This window comes from Rutilus rutilus, assembly GCF_951802725.1.
Source record: "Rutilus rutilus genome assembly, chromosome: 2".
Taxonomy (NCBI): Eukaryota; Metazoa; Chordata; class Actinopteri; order Cypriniformes; family Leuciscidae; genus Rutilus; species Rutilus rutilus.
In genome coordinates, this window is record NC_140210.1 from 44,740,503 (window position 1) to 44,762,737 (window position 22,235).

Here is a 22,235-nt window from a genome sequence, read left to right on the forward strand (position 1 = left end):
GGCAAGTATAATTTTAAAACGTGTCCCTTCAGCTCGTGGGTCATGTGACTTTTTACTGTGAAATCTTTATGGATTTTTAAGTAAACATAAGAATAACCTTTATAATGTTAGTAATATTTCAAGATGATCATTTTCTGCACTGAAGCAACTTCGGTTTACTTGATTATCCATACATCTTTTGTGAAAATTCATGTTCAAATGTATCAAATATGATCTTGATGATGAAATTTGAGGAGGGTTTATTAGTTTATGTGAACTGAGAGATTAAAGTGTGTGTCGTTGTTCTACAGGTTGAGGAGGTGTAAGATCACAGATGAAGGTTGTGCTGCTCTGACTTCAGCTCTGAGATCAAACTCACACCTCAGAGAACTGGATCTGACATGGAATAATCTAGGAGATGCAAGTGTGAAGAGTCTCTCTGCTCTAACAGATAATCCACATTATAAACTGGAGACAGTGGTGCGGTAAGTATTGATTCATATCATATAATATAATAATGTCACTTGAACTAGTCAATCCTCTGATCAGATGTGTCAGTAATGCATGTGTTACTGTCTGTGTTTTATTTACTGACAGATATGATGATGATGATGATGATGATGATGATGATGATGATGATGATGAATGGTGAATATGGAGCCACTATAGAGACATCATCATCAACACTGAAGTCACGTGACCTTTACTGGATTTACTGTATATAAATGTACATGATTTTTTGTATAATATCTAATAAATTCTTCCTCTCATTTATGTATTTGTGAATTGGTGTTTTTTATCATCCATCTCAGTGAAGTGAGCAGCTCAACACAATCACAGTAACAGTAATGAACTTCAGAGCTGAGTTTCATCTGTGTTTCGGGGAACTGGATTATTTACAGGGTTTAATGATGATGATGATTTTAATGTCTTTGTCAAAAGTCTTCCTGAGATTTGATTGAAGCTCATCTGAAGAGGATATTTGCCATTGTCACATTATTATTGCTCTGTCTTTATGTTGGTGTGTTTGAAAGTCAAATTATTATGATTAAGGTGCAAATGTCTGTCATCACATGATCACTATGAGTGAGCCTATATTTATCTCTTCAGAAACAGCTAGTGCTACACCATCAATATTTAAACTAAATCAGTTATAACTTTCAGCACAAACACAACATTTTAATATGCAAATTAGGCTAATTCTAGCATATCTTATACACTAAAGTAAGCGACATTTGCTCTTGGAACAGAATGGCTTCTCAGAATTGTAGATGTTTGTAAATTTACAATTGAATTGTGATTAAACAAATGGCGGGAAAGAGCTTTAATCACACATATTCTCAAATATATCCTACACAATCTCAGCGAACAATCTCAAATGCGAGCCTGAAAGAAGGATTCTAATGTAAAAATGCAATTTATATTAGGAGATGTTTTACAAAATGAATCTGGAAATTAATGTTATAGTTTTATTTTTCAATAACTAATTTGTGGGAGAGGATATACAAATTTAATTTTGATCCACACTCCATACCAGTCAGTGGCGGTAATACACCAGTTTGTTGTTTGTCAACCGCCAATAAAATCTCAAAGAAGAATATCCCATCGATGTGATCGGTGATCTTCTCTTCTTCCTGACACTCAATCATCGCACTCTGACATCTACACTTCTGTCTGCGGATTGCGGAAGCAGCAGGAGTCGGAGGACAGGCGGTAATAAAGCGTTTTTGATCTAATATTTTTATTATAATCTAATATTTCCATCTTTTTTTTATATTAAAGACTGTTTAATGACTCTGTTGCGGGCAGAAGACACTGTTTGAAGGATTTAAAGGTATGTCATTGTCTGTTTTCTTCTTGTTGATGTTTATATGACGTCTTTATTAATTCAATTCAGTTCAGTTCAATTTTATTTATATACTAGCACGTTTAAAAACAACCATACTTGACCAAAGTGCTTAACAAGATCCAAAATCAAAGAGAAAATATACACAAACAATACACAATATACAATACAAAATAACCAACAGTAGAAAAAGGTCAAGATATCAAAGCTGAACTTGAATTGAAAGCCAATGCATAGTAATGGGTCTAAAGCAAAGACTTGAATGTTTCAATGGTCCGAGCTTTTCTTACATGAATAGACTATTCCTGAGGTTTGGAGCAGCCACTGCAAATCGGTCACCTTTGTTTTTAACCTGGATCTGGGGACATCGAGGAGCCATCTAATCTTGTAATAATAATAATCACCTTTTATTACTCATCTAAGAAGTTTATGTGTTATTGTTTTAAACATGGTCGTCAGGTGTGTTAAAATCAGTTGAACATTTAAAACTTTTAAAATGACTTTTCTCTTCATGTGTTTAAAGCATCAGTGTTTTTTTCTGGTTATGATCCAGTCAAATCTGCTCACCTTTATTTATTTAACTCTTTATATATTACAAAGTTTCAAAGCAGCTTCGCAGTAATATATAAGTCTACTGGATTTGACATTGCTGATCTGATTAAGCTTTTAATTCGGCTTTCTTGGCAGGCATCAGTTTTAATTTCATCCACAGATGTGAGTCTCTTGACTGTCACGTGTGTGAAGAGATAAACACAGTGTTGATGTTCTCTGATCTCCCAGCATGCAGTGCACAGCCTCCTCTCCTCATGAGCTCCCGCAGACGGGCAGCGATCGGGCCAAACTCACCCAGTGTCCCGTCAAGGACTCGTCCTCCATAGACAGCGCCTCTGAGCTGGGCAGCCCCAAAGCGCTGACCTTTGACCTGCTGAACATGGTGATCTGCTTCAAGCGGATGGCCATCTTCCTGGAGCCCGTCACAGACACGCTGGAGGTGCAGCGGTTCCTGCTCGGGTGAGACACGGCCCTTACAAATCACACTGACACCTGCACATCTCGCCCTGCTTCTGTACTTCAGGAGACTGTATCATGTGACTCTCATCAGAAGGCTTTTGTGTTTGTTCCATCCAGTTGTGAAACGCATCTCTGAGTTGTTTTTGCTGCTGTGTGTCCCAGTGTTCAGCTCTGATGCTGCTGTGTGTCCCAGTGTTCAGCTCTGATGCTGCTGTGTGTCCCAGTGTTCAGCTCTGATGCTCTGTGTTTTAGGTGGAGGATGCCGCTGTGCTCCCTGTCGAGCTGCGTTCTGCTCAACATCCTCTTCCTCACGCTGAGTGAAGGTGAGACACCAGTAGACGCCGCAAATGTGCACAAATATTCTCACACAGGAACAGTTATGGCATAATAAGTGTGGTTAACCCTATAAAGCCGACTGTATTATACTTGATACACACATTTCTAAGGGCTTTAAATGATCAGCATGATGACATGATGTTGCACTCAAACTACTACATGCCTTCTGTCGTCTGATGGATACTTTATATTCTTCTAGCAAGTAAAAGGCCTTTAATATAATTGTTCAATGTAATTCAAGCCTTCAAGTTGTGGTTCTTGGGTCTTTTTGCTGTGAAATATAAAATTGGTTTCATAAAGTAAATGTGAGAATAGCTTTTAGTTTGTTAGTAATATTTCAAGATGATCATTTTCTGGACTGAAGTGACTCAGGTTTACTAGATTATCCATAAATATATATATTTTTTGAAAAGTCATGTTCAAATGTATCAAATATGATCATCAGGCTTTTGAGGAAGCTTTATTAGTTCATCCCTCAAATATCATTGAATTGCATTACATTATATGTTTTAAAACTACAGAGCTTTGATCATAAAACTATCATTTGATATCATCAGATGTAGAGTGACGACTGATATTATATGCATTTTATGTAGGTAGTCTGTTATACTGTTATAAAGATTGATTTACATTACAAGCCATCAGAAATTCTTCTTACTTTTTGCCAATATAAATATCAGCAACTGCCCCAAATTTCATATTTTTGCTCAGTTTGGGCCTGTGAATAAAACTGAGGTGTTTCCCTCTACATATTCTCTCTATATCCGACTATATGAGCCATAAAAGCCTGATGTGTCAAATATGATAATCAACGAAAAAACTACTTTTTTTATATTCTGTCTAAATCTGAAATATTTAATGTCAGGCATTCCAGGGTAAAGATGATCTTTAGTTGCTAAACTTCTCCTGCATGTACAGTAGATTTATTACATAACATTTCAGTGCATTAATATAAACATAAAAAACTAAATATAATGCAGTGATCAGGACAGAAAGCTGAAAATGTGTTTTGTGATAATATCCATATGACTGCATGTCATCAAGCTTATTACACGTCTGCTTTCCAAAACTATAAATAAATGCACATTAAATATTTATTTAACTTTAAATGATTGTATTAGGTGAGAAGAAAAAGCGTAGAGTGGGAAGTGTAACATGAAACTAGAAGAGCTTTAACAGTCAATTATACAGATTAGCGCTTGTTATATAAACTCAGAATCCTCATGAGAGATGCAGAATAAAGAGATGATGAAGGCGATGTTCCCTCTGTCTGCAGGCGCGTGGGTCTCTCTGCTGCTGCTGGCGGCCTCGGCTCCGGCTCTGCTGGGATACCTCGGCAACCGTTGCCAGGGCGCGACCAGCGAGATGGCGGTTCAGAAGAAGAAACACCATGCGGTCCAGCGGCGAGACCTGCAGACGGTCCACATGAGCAAACAGGAGGCGATGCTGGAGGTCAAGGGCATGTGAGTGAGCGGGACTGTGGCGTTTGAGTCATGACATCAGCACTGAGACTGAGAGATGAAGGGTTGTGTGTGTGTGTGTGTGTGTGTGTGTGTGTGTTACAGGCTGAAAGGGATAGACGACGTTTTGACCCAGGCGTGTGTGTGTGCAGAGTCTGTGTATAAAGTGTTTCACTGGGAGAGCCACGCCGTGTCCTCCGTGTGAGTATCGCAGAGATGCTCCAGAATCACAAGCTCTGATCTTCCTCTGTGAAAATGTACCATGGTAATCAGAGTTGCTGCCAAAATAGTCAATACATTTTTTTTTGTACTTTATTGTTACTTTGTTACTTCAGTGAAACTGTGATAACTTGGTATTAACTTCCACTGTCCACAAAAACATTAAATAATATGATAATAATATGATATATTCTAAAAGTTCTATTTGAGTGTTTTTAATGAGTAAAGTTTGATGACAAAGCAAGGTCTGAAAATTTAAAACAACTTTGAAAATCTTGAAGTTTTTACTCAGAAAAAGTAAAATAATTGTACTAGAATGTTTTAGCCTGTTGCTAAAGGATTAACACATTGCTAGCATGATTAGCATGTTAATAGCATTAATTAGCACTAGAGCTGTGAAACGATTAATCGCCTTTAATCCCATCCAAAATAAAAGTTTGTGTTTATATATGTGTGTGCACTGTGTATAATTATTTTTGTATATATAAATACACACACATGCATGTATATATTGAAGAAAAAAAATGTTTTTTATATGATATTTATATTTATAATATTGAAAATATTATATTTATATTTATAATATTGAATTTAGAAAATTGGGTTAGATTGATCAAAGCAATATGCTGTAGAAAATGGGACACCACAGGGAGTGTGATTAGTCCAGCTTTATTCATTATGATTAATGATATTTATTTAAATCTTCCAGGGGATATAGGGAGGTCTTTATTCGCAGATGATGCTGCTTTATGGAAGAAAGGTAGAAATGTTGAGTATTTTAAAGAAGATGCAGGAAGGAATTGATCAAGTTGAAAATTGGGGAATAAAATGGGGATTTAAGTTCTCAATGGAAAAATCAAAAGTATCAAAAAAAAGATAAAGTTGGTCAAGGACTAGGCTTAGGCGTAATTTATCTATTTATTTTTATGAAATGTACAGTACCAGTCAAAAGTTTGGAAACATTACTATTTTTAATGTTTTTGAAAGAAGTCTCTTATGCTCATCAAGCCTGCAGTTAAAAAAAAAGAAGAAAAAAAAAAGTAATATTATGAAATATTATTACAATTTAAAATAATGGTTCTCTTTTTTAATATATTTTAAAATGTAATTTATTTTTGTGATGCAAAGCTGAATTTTCATCAGCAAGTACTCCAGTCTTTGGTGTCTTATGATCCTTCAGAAATCATTCTAATATGATGATTTGATACTCAGTTATTATCAATGATGGAAACAGTTGTGCTGTTTAATATATTTTTTTGGAATACTTTTTACAGGATTCATTGAGTAAAACGTTAACAGCATTTATTCATAAAAACAGCATTTATTCAAAATAAAAACATTTCTAACAATATAAATCGTTACCATCACCTTTTATCAATTTAACGCATCCTTGTTGAATTAAAGTACTAATTTCTTTAAAAAAAAAAAAAAGTTATTGTTCCCAAACTTTTGAACAGTAGTGTATATTGTTACAAAAGATTTCTATTCTAAATAAATACAGTTCTTTTTAACTTTTTATTCATCAAATAATCCTGAAAAAATTATCTCAGGTTATAAAAAAAATATTAAGCAGCACAACTGTTTCCAACATTGATCATAAATCAGCATATTAGAATGATTTCTGAAGGATCATAAGACACCAAAGACTGGAGTACTTGCTGATGAAAATTCAGCTTTGCATCACAAAAATAAATTACATTTTAAAGTATATTAAAAAAGAGAACCATTATTTTAAATTGTAATAATATTTCATAATATTACTGTTTTTGTTTTTGTTTTTTTACTGCAGGCTTGATGAGCATAAGAGACTTCTTTCAAAAACATTAAAAATAGTAATGTTTCCAAACTTTTGACTGGTACTGTATATTAACATTATTTGTTGTTTGCAAACATACTTTTGGGAAATGCAAATTGAGTTATGTATGTAATATGTATAATAAGCATGAAAAGTAGCCTTGATGTTATGATTAATTCAATTTGAGCAATGAATCCAAAAAAATTCTTTCTTTTTTTTCTTTTTTTTTTGTTAACCAGATTCTTTATTCAGATTTTGGGTTCTCATAATTTACACTGATGATCATCATAATAATACTACAGTTTATTGTATGTATATTTTAGGGTATACCATTCACAGATGTGGATTAGATTGCAGAGCAAAGCAGCGTTTCTACTGTAACTCAATGCTGTTATGTAAACCGGACTTCATGAAGCATCTGTCTGTTTGCAAGGGTAAGCACTCAGTTTTCACTTTCAAACCCTAATGTATGCTGCTTATGTACAGACCTGTGTATATTTTAATTAACCATTTTCTTCTGATAGCGCATCATGGCCTGGTGGGCTGCAGGATTTGTCTCTGCATGATCCTTCTTCTCTGGTCCGGATTTTCATCACAGGTAAGAGTAGAAAATGTATTTGTCCATTGTATCCTTTTTAAGCGTTAACATCATTTCTGTTAACCCAGCAGTGATTATGTTCTCCATTTACTATTTCAGTGAAGTGGAAGAATTGAATAGAGGGATAGAGAAACAATTGAGAAAAGAGGGGAGAACATCCAATTGGCAGGTAGTGCTGCTGCATTCTTCACAATCTGGCCTTTAAATATTAAAGGTCAGGAAAGTCATGTCAATATCATGGTATTTCTATTCATATTTCTTGCATCTCTCTATTAGTTTTTTTCTCAGTTCAGAGGGGCTTTATTGACAAGAAAGTTTTAAGAACATTTTGTTCCCATCAAAATATGTTATATCTTTTATCTTTATATCTGCACGTTTCAAATAATTTCCGCATTACTTTCAATCTACAACTCACTACTTGTGCTTTCAGACGAAACCTGCGCTCACTTTCTCCCTCCCATCTTTCCTCTGCTGTGTCATCTTCTCTTCCCTCACCCTCATAATTCTCATCTCTGGATGTGAATACCGCAACGGATACTTTATGCTCCACTTTATCTTCTTCTCTAGACAATATCTGCCCTCTCTCCTCCAGGCCAGCACGCGCTACTCCCTCTAACCCCTGGTTATCTGATGTTCTTCGTGAACACCGGACCAAATTCAGGGCAGCAAAGAGAAATGGTGCAAATCAAAAGACACATCTGACCTGAGTATGTATCAATCTCTGCTCTCTTCCTTTTCTGTTGATGTTCATGCCGCGAAATCTTCATATTTACACAAGATCAACAGCGCTTTTCAAGACATTCAAGTCTTTCCTCTGTCCACCTACACCACCCACCTCCTCTTTGATTGCTAATGATTTTGCTAATTTCTTCACCAACAAAACAACAACTATCAGCAGTCAGTTCTCAGCTCCACATACACAGGAACCCAGACCAACCTCTCCCACAGCCAATAACATTCTCTCCTCCTTCTCTCCACTAACCAACGAAGAAGCATCTAAACTAGTCATCCTACCACCTGCCCTCTAGACCCCATCCCCTCACACCTTCTACAAACCTCTCTCACACACTTCTACCAGCACTCACATCAGCAACTCATCCCTCCATACTAGCGTTTTCCCTACAGCATTCAAGCAGGCTCGGGTTACTCCACTGCTTAAAAATCCACATTAAATACATCACTTGTAGAGCGTTACAGACCTGTCTCTCTTCTACCATTCATAGCGAAAACACTTAAACGAGTTGCTTTCAACCAAGGATAATCTTTCCTGTCTCAGAATAACCAGCTGGATGTCAACCAATCCGGCTTCAGGAAAGGACATTCAACTGAGACTGCATTACTGTCGGTCACAGAAGCCCTCCGGATCGCGAAAGCTGCTTCCAAATCCTCAGTTCTCATTCTCCTTGATCTGTCTGCGGCTTTCGACACTGTGAATCATCAGATCCTTCGGTCCAGCCTCTCATCACTGGGCATCACAGGAACTGCTCTCCACTGATTTGAGTCCTATCTCACAGGTAGGTCCTTCAGGGTCGCATGGAGAGGCTAGGTATCCAAAGCACATCAATTGACCACAGGGGTTCCTCAGGGTTCAGTGCTGGGACCCCTCCTCTTCTCCATCTACACCACATCACTGGGACCCATCATACAGGCACATGGTTTCTCTTACCATTGCTATGCTGATGACACACAGCTCTTCTTCTCATTTCAACCAGATGATCCCACAGTAGCTCCACGGATCTCAAGCTCTCTGGCGGACATCTCGGCATGGATGAAGGAACATCACCTGCAGCTCAACCTGGCAAACACTGAGCTTCTCGTCCTCCCTGCCAATCCGTCTCTACAGCACGACTTCACTATCCAGCTAGATTCATCATCAATCACCCCAGCAAGGTTGGTCAGAAATCTTGGAGTAATATTTAATGACCAGCTGACCTTCACAGACCACATTTTTAATCCTCCCTTGTCTGGCTTATGTTACTCTGAGCAATGCCTGAATTTTGTATTTTGAGCACTTCTTGTGTTGTTTTTGCCTCTTCATAATAACTCGCTTGCTTTAGTCCTCATTTGTAAGTCGCTCTGGACAAAGGCGTCTGCTAAATGTAAATACCTTTAAACAGTACAGTAATATGAACATTACTTAGTATGAATATTGATATAATAATTTTTGTATCGTATATAATGTGTGTGTGCTCTGTGGTCATTAAGATCTTTTAAATATGAAATTTAAAATTTAAAAGTTGAACATAATGTTCCTTATTTCTCTCTTTCTCTCTCCGTCTTTCTCTCTCTTTGAGGAGTCGGTGAAGACGTCGTTGTTTAAGTTCTTTCTATGTGGTTCACGTCATGAACAAATTTGTTTTTGTGTGTGCTCAACTGTTATTATATATTATTTTATAAAATATACACAATCTTAAATCTACCCCCAGACCCATCATTGTGTCTTCCCTCTGTACTTTAAAACATGTGGTTGATCTAGTGAATGAAAAGGCAATAATACCATGAGTCCTTGTTTATTTTACTTGATGAGTTATTATATTATGCTATTAGTCACAATAATTACTCAACATTCAGCTCTTAGCAACCAGGTTTAATTACAAGAAAGAAAGTAGTATTTGTATGTAATAAAACTTTAAAAACCTTTAAAACTCTAAGTAGTTAGAATTGGATGGAAATACTGTCTTGGTTGCACTTTTTTCAGTCCTCCAAAACGAACAGTCCTCGCCAGCAGCCATATCACCCTGTAGCTCAAGACTGGTTGCCCACTGAAGCTAAGCAGGGTTGAGCCTGCATTCAAGCAGGCTCGGGTAACTCCACTGCTTAAAAAAAAACACAATAAACACATCACTTGTAGAGAATTACAGACCTGGTGGCAAAACCAGCAATGCAGGTTTGAGGGGTGGCGCCCTGCCCGAATCACGACTTGCTGTACGGCAGACGTCACATACATCAACAACATATGAAGCAGCCCCTATGGAAGACACTAGAACACACTTCAGATGTGAATCATGGCAGAGTGGACAAAGAAAACAAAGAAAGCGCATTCGGAAGAGTCAAGGAAAAGAAAACGAGAAAAATATTTACGACAGTAACGTTAAATACAAGTACTCCACAGCGACTCTAGGGGGTCGCTGTTTGACAAAAGCATAAACTGCATAGTTTGCCTTTAAAGCATAAACATTCACAAACCACTTTTAATTTAACATAAAGCAAGCATAGGCTACTACGTGCATGGTTTGGCATGACAGAAATAGCGCAAAGTGCGCTCCCTTAATAATTCCTAAAAAGCTGACATCTCAGTTCATCGCGATCTCACGAAGCTCCGTTATTATTATCAATGAAGCTGACTGCACAATAAATCTTTCATAATGTCAACACTTTGTTTGTTATAATAAGAGGATTTGCCAGCATGCAGAATTCAGCACTGGACAAAAACTCAGTTTTGAGTGGTGAGTGGATTCAATCTTAAATGCATCTCATTGGCCATTGTGTTCAAGAAATCAACACATATGTCTGTGATTGTCTACATTGCTCAACGCTGCAAACATGTTATAAATAGAAACTCGTTCTGGCCTGTAAATCGTTTTTATTTAGTTTTAGTTATTGTTGCGTTTGTGCAACATATGAATAACAATTTATTTGTTTTTAGATGTTTTATTTATATATTATATTATTCGCATCTGTAGATTTCAATTGCAATGTATATTTTTCAAGGTAATTTTCCAATTCAGCAGCACTTACATACCAAACCTTACATATTCCTATCTATATTTGAATGTTTTTACAGAGGGGTTTCTTCAAATAACATTTTATTCCTAAAAACATGGTGAGAATGTATTTTCCTGGCTTTTCATGTGGTGAAGAGAAATCCAAAATCCCATCTGTAAAAACAGTTACAGTAACAATTTTGAACCTTTCTGTTCTGGAAATGTATGCAAATCAGCGCATATTTAATTAGATCATCTCATTTGCATATTTTTTACATTATGTTTAAAAAAACTGTTAAATTGTCTTAAAGGTGCTGTATGTAGGATCCAGCGGCCTCTAGCGGTGATGTTTCAGATTGCAACAACAGCGCTCGTGCTCGTGAAAAGCAATAAAGTTACAACTGTAGTCTTTCACATCAGATAACGTTAGCAAATGGTCGGCGTTAGCTGGCGAACTAATGATGTCTAACTTGAGCCAACTAAAGCACAAAATCACAATATATTTTACATGCTTTGAAGTATTGTTAGCTTACCTGTCCAAAAGAATGAAAGCCAACTCAGGGTCTGTTTTTATACCTAAAACAAAGCGGAGGTTTCTCCATAATTCAAACGCTCTGCCAATGTTGATCCGTGTTTTCGTCCTGAGTCGATCCGATTGACGTTTGGCCTGACGAGCTTCAGCAGAAAATTATTATTATTTATTTTTTTTTTGGAGTTTGTGTTGGAGTCTATGTTGTGCTGGAGGCAGGTCGTTTTTTGGTGTTATCAGACTCCATGTCGTTAGCTGCAGTGCCATCGCAATAGACTGTATATATAAAACGGAGAGGCTCGGGAGCGCGCATGCACGTCACATCCGGTGGATTTCGCAGAAAATCCGACCCGGAGACTTCACTTAAAAATAGGAATACTGGCCTTCAGAGGTAATAGCAAAACGCGAAAAGTGGATCATTGTAATGTGTGATTACAACCCCTTCACAGACGGGCAATAAAAAAAGGATTCAGTTTATAAAAAAAGTTACATACAGCACCTTTAATGTTCAGTGATTATTTAACTTGGAAAGTATGGTGAAATCTAGTTTTGTTTTTTCCCCCCATTTAGCTCTGGTGTCTTGCCTTAAGTTGGTACGTCACTGGAAAAAGAGTATTTAAACCGCACCACAGGTTCAGACATTAGCCTACTGACCTCCATTGACAAAGGCTATTAGCTGCCATTCAGTCGCCAGTGCCCATTATTACAGCAGTCTAATCAGGGAAAGCAAGTCTATGTCACTTTTAAGGACCCTAAAAAACCCTGTTCAATGGTAAAACATAAAGTCAGAAGTCAAGTCAAGTAACCTTTATTTTATATATAGAGCTTTATACAATACAGATTGTTCCAAAGCAGCTTTACAGTGATAACAGGAGAATGATTCAATGATGCAAACAGTTCATTTCAGCTGAACAGCAGCTCTACAAGAAAACAGTGGCAGAATGGAGAAAAAACCTTTCTCCATTCTCCTCTGGCCAACGAACGAACACAGAATACAAGGATCGCTTCAATGGTCTTCAATGTAGAAAGAGGTTTTGGTCACATGATGATGTAGTTGCAACATTTACTAGCAGCGGGTAACTTGCAAAGCTAACCAGCCAAACCTATGCTCCCCTGGTCTGAACAATAGCATACTGTGTCTGTGGTCAGAACAGAATACTTGTGTATTGTTAACTGCAAAGTGTTACAAATTAGTGTTAAACCGTTTGCATAATGCAGTGCTAAATTGGCAGTCCCATCAAATTGAGAAAGAAATGTTACATGTCATGGCCCATATTACTTCCAGTTCATTCATCACACTGGAAATGCAAGGTTAATTTGAGGGCACTGCATTATGGGATGCATCTGCACAGGTATGTTGTTCACTGCACACTTGCAGGTCATCTGGATAGTATGTGCTCATAGAAAATAGTAAAAAATATCAATATGCTATTTACATAAACCACATAAGGCGTTATCGCTCAAAGATAAACAGGAATGTCTGGTTAGCTTGTAATCATTTGGTCTTGGCAGAAAAGGAATCGTTCGCGTTTTCTTTCGTTGACGCGTTAAGGCCAATTTATACTTCTGCGTCGAGTGTACGCCGTAGTGTACGTCGTAGGCTACGCACGTAGGTGACTCCGTCGTGAGCATTTATACTTCTGCGTTATGTCTGTGTTGCTCTACAGTTACACCACCGAGACGCTAGTTGGCGGGGGCGGGTTTTAATTTTCCACTGTGTTTAGATTCCTCGCGGCTGTTTTGAGTTTAGGCTACTAGCTTCTGAAAGAGAGTGGATCATGTTGGAGTTGGAGCTTATCGAGGTGGAAAAACAGTTTTAGTGAAATCACTAAAACTAAAAGGCAGAAACGAGAGAAGGCATCGGAGGAGATGGTACGTGCGACCTGTGAACCTGTTGACGGTTGAACCGAATTTAAAAATGACGGGCGGTGCAGAAGAACACGGCGGAAATGTGTAGGAGGAAATGCGATGCTACCAAGCCGACCAATCACAGATCTTGCGGTCCGTCGCCGCGACGCGTAGTTAAATTTTTGAGGAGGTGCGCGTCAGGGTACGGCGAAGGGTACGACGTATGATACGCGTCTATGCGTCTATGTCCGGTGACACGCGCTGTCGCGACCGTTGGCGACTGGATGGGGCGTATCTGGCGACGCGACAAAGTTGACATTTTTTTAACTTTATGCAAATGAAGAGCGACTTTCGGGAGCGACAACCAATAGGAGTGAAGTAGTGTGAACGGGGCTTAAATTGGCCTTTACGCGTAACAAACGATGATGTTACGTCACCCGACGTCATTACGAACGTCTGTTACGGTGCGTGTCCACTACTATGGAAGGCCAAAAGGGCCAAAACGTGTGAAACTGTCATGTAAACACGTAGTTACGCGTTAACGCACAATTTACGTGTTAACACGCGATTTACGTGTTAACACGTAAAATATTGGACATTAGCACCACCTACTGGTTTGGTGCTCTTGCTCAAACACACAGAACCTAATTAGATTAAGCTTGGAAAAAGCCGTTTTTAATGTGAAAATACATGTTGAACAATGTCTTTTCAGAATATAGGCTACAACTACATTTTAAATGGGCATATTTAGACAGTTAACTATAACTAATTAAGCCCTGAAAGTCATGACCGTTTTCACAATCACAATAGAAATTGTGTAAGGATAATAACACATTTCTCCAAACAGTATTTTCATGTACACTTGTATACTGTAGCATATTTCTAAAGCATCTTTTTTATAATTTAACCTCTATGCATTATTTGTTAGAGAGCCCCTTCTGATAACACCATTAAGCCTTATGAATCTGAGATAGTGCATTGTTTTGCAGTGTTTTTCGAAGTGAATATATATATATATATATATATATTACAAAGTTATTTATATTACAACACACACACTACACTTTACACATTATATTACATTACACACACAAACATATATCACAAAGTTATTTATATTATAACACGCACACTACACTTTACACATTATACTACATTACACCACACACACACACACACACACACATTCGTATGTCATAATAATAATCTAAAACAAGAGTGGCTTGAATTATTAATAATTGAAATGAGACAGAACTCCTGCCGTAAAATGGCATTTTACAATGCATATTCAAATGTGAAATCAGTGAATATAAGACCAACAATTATTAAAATATATTGTAAGAATACTACACAGAACAAGAGATTATGCTATATTCTCGCCAATATGTTGGATAGATTTGGAGATTACACTCAAGTTTCCTGCAAGTTACCCTTCCGTCACTGTCGTTGGTTTATGATGGCTGATGAGGTATGCTCAGCGTAGTGCTTGTGTCACTCTATCATGAATAATTCAAATAAAATAAAGGTGTTGTGTCACGTTGACACTGCCTGTCGTAACTGTTTGTAATCATTCTCATGACTATTAATGTGGTGATGCACACCTTCGTTGTATTGTATTTATTCATGAGATTGTGAACGAGCGCTTACCTAATGTATACGATGAGCCTACGTCACCTGGCATCTTCAGTTGGGTGCGCGCCCGTGATGCGCAGACGTGAAAACAAACAGCACAAAGCTACTTTCGGTTTTAATAAACACTGTTAAACTTATCACGGTGGGTTGTATATGTTGAAAATAGTTATTTTTTACTTTATTTAAGTTTGTCATGAGTTTGTTGCTTCGCGATTAGCGCGAAAGCCTGCCATTATATGCAATAAATCAAAATACCGATGCAGTTGGAATTTTGTTTCAGAGTTATGAATTATCTTCGACTTCGAATTATCCCCCCATGTCTATTAACAGAGAGTTATAGCTATGTTACATTTGGCTAAGTAAATGTCGTGTCTTAACCCATTTGTTTTTTGTTTTTTGTTTTTTTTCAGAGATGACATTTGGTATTTACAAGATAATTAAATAATCGATATCAATAAAAAAAATAAAGTCCTTAAAAGAAAAATATGAGGATGGCACAACTAAGCAAATAAAATGATGACAAAATGACAAAAATTAGAAATTGGATGCAGTTATTATAAACGTCATTATAAACTGAATAACACAATAAATAAGTAAAGATAGATGACAGACAGACCCTTACGAATATAGGCTAACCCATAGTTTTACTATAGTAAAATAATAATAAACTGGTCTTCTGTGGTGGCCGACAGTGCGGTGAGGGTGAGTGTGCGCGCGCGCGACCGGGGCGGGCTCTCTCTCAAGGTGTGGATAATGTTGTCAAGGCTGGATCTGGATTTTCCCTTTGCCTGCAGAGATTAGGCCTATATTGTCTGTGATGTGGACAAAGTCCTCCGGCTGGACCTGACATGAAGACTTGATACTGAAGCAGAAACAATCTCTCTCTCACTGACCTTGATTCTGCAGTTGCTCAACTCTTCTGAGTGACTGTAACATACTGAACAAAAACAATTTCAATTGTTCTTTTTTACTGTAGGCTATATGTCAAAATAACGAAACAAAATCATTCTGCAGCCAATTTAATGAAAACAACTGAATAATGAAAACAACTGATTTACAATTTTTTTTACATTTATTTTTTTTTTTATAAAAATGACTATTAGAAACTAAATATAGGGCACCTCGGCTTTCAGCTGATATTGCAATTAGTTGTGTTTGGAATAATTATTAATGGTATAGTTATTATTTAAATTCATTGTAAATTTTCTGCTACTATTTTATATTTTATATTTGTGTTAGCATGCAGTAGCCTACTTAAATGTTACGACGAAATATCCTTATTTTATTATTATTAGTATCATCAATATTATTATTATGCTGGTATAATGCTAGCTAATACACATAGGCTAATTTATTTTGATAAGATTGATATTTCACGAAATAAAACAAACTTATTAGGCTATAATCTTTGGGCGACAGTGCAAAACCCTGAATCATCAATTAGTTAAATTTTCACATTTATTAGAAATTCAATTTCGTACATATCCTAACATAACAGATCCATTTATGAATGGACTTTGATTCCGGTGGTGGCTGCATTGTTTCCGATTTGTGTGATTCAAACAGTTCCAATAACTCTAGCGTTATTAAGTCCAAAAGTCAAACTGTATTGAAAAAATATGAATGTGATATTTTACAAAATTCACAACATGTTTTTATCTACCGACATATTCTGCTTCAATCCATATTTGTTTTTATACATATAATATATATAGTAATATAATTTATTACATCCAGATAATTGGTTGATGAAACATTGATTAAAATTAAGATACAATTAATACAAAACGAAATTAAATTTAAAGACAGGCTTTCTGCTTTCTGCTTGAGGTCTCTGTGAAAGTTTTAAAGCAGTCTTTTAGTGCCGCTTTCAGAGCGGTCACGTCCATTATGGAGAACTGTCCCATCCGTAACATTGATTTTTTTTGTGTGTGAAATAAATTTCTAAATAAATGCGACTCATAGTCCAGTGCGACTTATATATATATATATATATTTTTTTTTTCCTCTTCATGACACATTTTTTTGACTGATGCGACTTATACTCCGAAGCGACTTATAGTCCGGAAAATACGGGTATATTTTGTGATGTAGACAAAATTCCAGATGTAAATTAGTGGTGTGATCAGTTAAGTTCAGAAATTGCAGTATACAAAAGTAAATTTTTGCTGCATGTTTGTGTTGGCTATGTTATTCGTTGGGGTAGAGGGGTTAAACTTATAACAAAAACCCTTAATTGAAAAACTTTATGAAAAACATGTATTCGATATGGGACGCTCAAGGGTTCAGGATTAATGCAGTTGAGATGGTGGTGTGTTTCCGGTAAGAGAAACACTAGAGGGAATCCCAGTTGAACTTATTTATTCAAAGGAGTTTGTATATGTTAATTCACAAATGTGTGGTCTGCAATAAACAGAAAAGAAAACAGTTGTATAAGTATATCAGTAAATTATACAAACATGCAGTTAAGCATATCAGTAAATGATACAAACATTCAGTTATTAAGTAGGCCTATATAAATTAACATACTTGGGTAAACCGCGTGCGGCGTGATTATATTATTAACATAATAAAGTAAACAATGACATGCAGATTGCACGATCGCAACGTTGTATATGCTCAATATTACAGTAGCAAACATAAAATGTCATTAAATTCAACATTTTCAAACAATATTGAACACACCGGTTGATCTGAAACTAGGTAGAGAATATCTTATAATCTAATCTAATTACAATCATTTTCGAGCTCAAAGTCTGATATGAAAACGGTTTGGTTTCACTTTGTGACGCAGTTTAAAATGCGTTCATTTTACGAGCAAATCTCGACATTCAGAACAATATCAATAACAAAGGCGAAATATATACGAAAACTCACCCCTATTCATTACGCACTGAGAAAAAACATATACGTGGTTGGATAACAGACCAGTCGGTCTGATTTGTAACTTAGCTGCCGATTTTGCATGTCCACACCTGGCTGATCGCTGTATAATATCAAACACTCAGGGGGCGTAGGGCTTTCTCACAACATGCATTTTCATTAAGGAATGCAAAAAGTGCTGCACGGGGTGTTACCTCTTTGTGCTCTTTGGGTGTAGGGATGGTTCCATTTAGAAAAACAATATGCACTATTAATTATTAAAAATATAAAAACATGTATTTCATTAGTGTATTTGTGTGTCTATAGCTGAATATGTTATAAAATCAAAGAGAATAGCTCTGATGATATACATTTAGGCTACTTTTAATAAATGCATTAATAGACTGCAGTGCTTCATTGTGCTGAACTGTTTCATCAACAGAAGGGTGTGTTTTGTATGTTGTGTTAATTGATTTTAAAGCAACTATTCATTTAAAGAAGTTTGATTGAGGAAAAACTAAATATCAGTAAGTGGTCTATTAACCCCCCTCCCACTTTCTGATTCACACAGTCGCATGCTTTTTATTGTGTTAGGATATGTATTGTTTTAAATGTTGTGTGTTGTTCATTTTTAAAGACATTGTTCAAATTTTATTTTAGATTGAATCCTGCAATTTACAGGATTTGTTTGTTATTTGTGCTTAGATAGCCATACCAGCCAGTAAAGTTCCATGGTTTCCAATGTGCCAGCATGCAATTTACGCGTTAACACGCAATTTACGTGTTAACACGTCATTTACGCGTTAACGCGTAACTACGTGTTTACACGACAATTTCACACGTTTTGGCCCTTTTGTATGGAAGGCCAAAAGGGCCAAAACGTGTGAAACTGTCGTGTAAACACGTAATTACGCGTTAACGCGAAATTTACGTGTTAACACGTCATTACGTGTTAACGCGTAAATGACGTGTTAACATGTAATTTGCGTGTTAACGCGTAATTACGTGTTAACGCGTAAATTGCATGCTGGCACATTGGAAACCATGGAACTTTACTGGCTGGTATGGCTATCTAAGCACAAATAACAAACAAATCCTGTAAATTGCAGGATTAAATCTAAAATAAAATTTGAACAATGTCTTTAATGAACAACACACAACATTTAAAACAATACATATCCTAACACAATAAAAAGCATGCAACTCAGGCTTGTGCAAAATTCAGAATTTGAGAATTGGCCTCCATTCAATTCATGAATTTGAATTTGAATTGAATTTACTCCGCCCCACAGGACATTGAATTGAATTTGAATTGGAATGACAGGAAGTGGAATTAAATTCATGGCAATTCAAAGAAATTCCACTCAGTCACACAACAGAAAGAATGTGTTGAGTCTCACATGCATTCAGTGTTAGGAAGGTTATTTTGGAAATGTTTTTGCTTATTACTGTTATTAGTTACCCATTATAAATGTGGTTTGGATTACTTTATTTGGATAACTTTATCAATGCAAAGCAATTTCGTTTTAAGTTGATTAGTACACTCTTAAAACGGATGTGTTAAAAACAACACAACCTGTGTTATATCTTAACACACCTGTGTGTCTAGTTAAGGACAACACATTTTGTGTTACTTTTAACTCAACCAGTGTGTTATTGTTCTTAACACAGGGAGTGTGTTGAAACCTTTTACACACTAATGTGTTATAGTTACACAACTTGTGTCAGATATGTGTCACATGTGACTGTAGTCGGTGTGTATTTGCCAGAGTGCCTGTGTTTTTACAACTGAGTGTCTGGATGAACACTGAAACGTATTGTTAACTTGTGTTTATGGAGTCCAGTGACATTTAATAAAGAGTTTGTTTGAACATTTGGATGGTTTAGACATCATGAATCTACATAGACAAGCTCTTATTGAGAATTAACTGAGGTTTAGATGTTGATGTTTCATTGAATGTTTTATTTGAAGTCACCAGAATCGTGATTAATGGCTCCTTTATTTGAGCTCTTGACCCTTTACTCTTCTTTTAGTTTTTCTCTGGCTGCTTTAACTGTATTTTAATAAAATAGGCCTACATTTGTTATGGTGAGAGAAAATATGATCAGATGTTTCTTGATGATGTCATAATCAACAAGTGCTGATCTGATCAAGTCTTTGAGTATATGGATGGTGTGCATTTAATTTATTTATTTGCTAGTTATAACAATCTTGTGACACTACATCATGCTATCCATCATAATAAAAAATGTTTTCTAAAAATTTTAATCTGCAGCAGAAACTAGACAAATACAGACATCAAGAATCAGCGTATGAATCTCAACAATGGTGATAAACAAAAAGCTCCATGCCGCAATGCATGCTGGGAGTCATGGATGAGATTTGTACTATGGTGGCACCCAGCATGCATTGCGGCATGAAGCTTTATGTTTGTCACCATTGTTGAGATTCATACGCTGATTCTTGATGTCTGCTTGATACCATAGACTGTAAAGTCCTGTATGCACTGTACATTTAAAAACTAATTTTAAGCTAATTGTAATATGCTAATCCTTTTAAAAGTCATCTTTTAAATATTACATTAATCTTATAAATATTGAACTCTTGCTGAGCTTAACAACACTACATATCCATGGTGATAATATTATCATCTAAACATATTTTTCTCATGATTATTTCTGCTGTTTCAAATGTGTTAAAATAAATACACATTTACAGCAATCACAGAAAACGAATGTTAAAGAGTTAAAGGTCAAGAGCCCAAATAAAGCTGACACTAATCACGATTCTGGTGACTTTAAATGAAACATTCAATGAATCGTCAACACCAAAACCTGTTAATTCTCAATAAGAGCTTCTGTAGAGTCTGACAGAAATAAAGTTAATCTGGTTATTAATAACACGTGAAAGCAGCATTTGAAAAAGACATTGAAAAAGAGGCATGATGTGATTGGCTGCCAAAAAACACCCGTTAATCTTTAAGTTTTCATGAATTAAGATTTAATTTATTTATTTGAATGTATTGCTTTATTTATTTTAGAGCATTTTATGGGATACCATATAAAATATACCTATAATTTTTTTTCATAAACACAAACTCTCCTCCATCCAGTGCTATTCTATCCAGAGTTACACTTGAACACACATTGTGTGTTAAAAATATACACAACATGTGTCAAAATACCATCAACACATGCTGTGTGTTGTTTTTTAACACATCTCTTTTTAGAGTGTAACTAATTGAATTAAACATTTTACCTCAGTAATACAACTAAATACAATTACATTAATTTTGTAATTTATTAACAGAAATTTCATTTCACGTAACTATTTACTCCTCAAAAAAAATGTCCTCAAAAATACATTTTGTTCTAAAATAGATATTGATCAAATTCTTGAAATAAATTACCCCCTCAATGTTGTTTAATTCGTTTTTTTTTTTTTACATTGCTTTTAACATTCATCGCTGGGGGAAAACATATCCTTTTAATGTAATCTGTACAAGTAGTTCAAACTAATATCATTTATAATGCAATCATATCTGACGTAAAGCTTCATTGTTAAACACTTCACTTAAAATATGTATATGAATTTCTTTGAATTTTTATTGAATTGCAATTCTGCTTCCTTTAATTCAAATTCGAATTGTAATTCTAGATCCTGTTTTTGACATCAATTCAAATTCAAGAATTGAATTGGAATTAAGGAGTCATTCTCAATTCAATTCTGAATTGTGCACAAGCCTGATGCAACTGTGTGAATCAGAAAGTGGGAGGGGGGTTAATAGACCACTTACTGATATTTAGTTTTTCCTCAATCAAACTTCTTTAAATGAATAGTTGCTTTAAAATCAATTAACACAACATATAAAAAACACCCTTCTGTTGATGAAACAGTTCAGTATTCACTGCACAATGAAGCACTGCAGTCTATTGATGCATTTATTAAAAGTAGCCTAAATGTATATCATCAGAGCTATTCTCTTTGATTTTATAACATATTCAGCTATAGACACACAAATACACTAATGAAATACATGTTTTTATATTTTTAATAATTAATAGTGCATATTGTTTTTCTAAATGGAACCATCCCTACACCCAAAGAGCACAAAGAGGTAACACCCCGTGCAGCACTTTTTGCATTCCTTAATGAAAATGCATGTTGTGAGAAAGCCCTACGCCCCCTGAGTGTTTGATATTATATAGCGATCAGCCAGGTGTGGACATGCAAAATCGGCAGCTAAGTTACAAATCAGACCGACTGGTCTGTTATCCAACCACGTATATGTTTTTTCTCAGTGCGTAATGAATAGGGGTGAGTTTTCGTATATATTTCGCCTTTGTTATTGATATTGTTCTGAATGTCGAGATTTGCTCGTAAAATGAACGCATTTTAAACTGCGTCACAAAGTG

General features: G+C 35.9%; 2 protein-coding genes across 15 annotated transcripts in view; both read left to right on the forward strand.

The window, feature by feature from the left end:
- LOC311286572 (NACHT, LRR and PYD domains-containing protein 12-like) overlaps window positions 1–752 on the forward strand; it is a 53,552-nt gene extending 52,800 nt beyond the window's left edge. For all 10 annotated transcript variants that reach the window (XM_084402778.1, XM_084402782.1, XM_084402781.1 and 7 more), the window contains 2 exons: window positions 291–464; window positions 577–752. In XM_084402778.1, the coding sequence (XP_084258904.1) occupies window positions 291–464; window positions 577–631 (229 nt within the window). In that variant the 3' untranslated portion in view covers window positions 632–752. The remainder of the gene's footprint in view (window positions 1–290; window positions 465–576) is intronic.
- Window positions 753–1,618: 866 nt separating this feature from the next.
- Window positions 1,619–9,663, forward strand: LOC311286578 (protrudin-like). Of its 5 annotated transcripts, none has more exons than XM_084402805.1 (12): window positions 1,619–1,692; window positions 1,789–1,813; window positions 2,606–2,836; window positions 3,089–3,159; window positions 4,449–4,635; window positions 4,738–4,833; window positions 6,970–7,080; window positions 7,171–7,244; window positions 7,344–7,413; window positions 7,837–7,951; window positions 8,521–8,758; window positions 8,957–9,663. In XM_084402805.1, exons 3-7 carry the CDS (start codon window positions 2,607–2,609, stop codon window positions 7,025–7,027), a joined length of 642 nt encoding a protein of 213 aa, XP_084258931.1. In that variant the 5' UTR covers window positions 1,619–1,692; window positions 1,789–1,813; window position 2,606; the 3' UTR covers window positions 7,028–7,080; window positions 7,171–7,244; window positions 7,344–7,413; window positions 7,837–7,951; window positions 8,521–8,758; window positions 8,957–9,663. The 5 variants fall into 5 exon arrangements, with proteins under 5 accessions (XP_084258931.1, XP_084258932.1, XP_084258930.1 ...); XM_084402806.1 differs by having other exon boundaries at window positions 1,629–1,692; window positions 1,792–1,813; XM_084402804.1 differs by having other exon boundaries at window positions 1,674–1,692; window positions 1,762–1,813.
- Window positions 9,664–22,235: the final 12,572 nt, after the last annotated feature.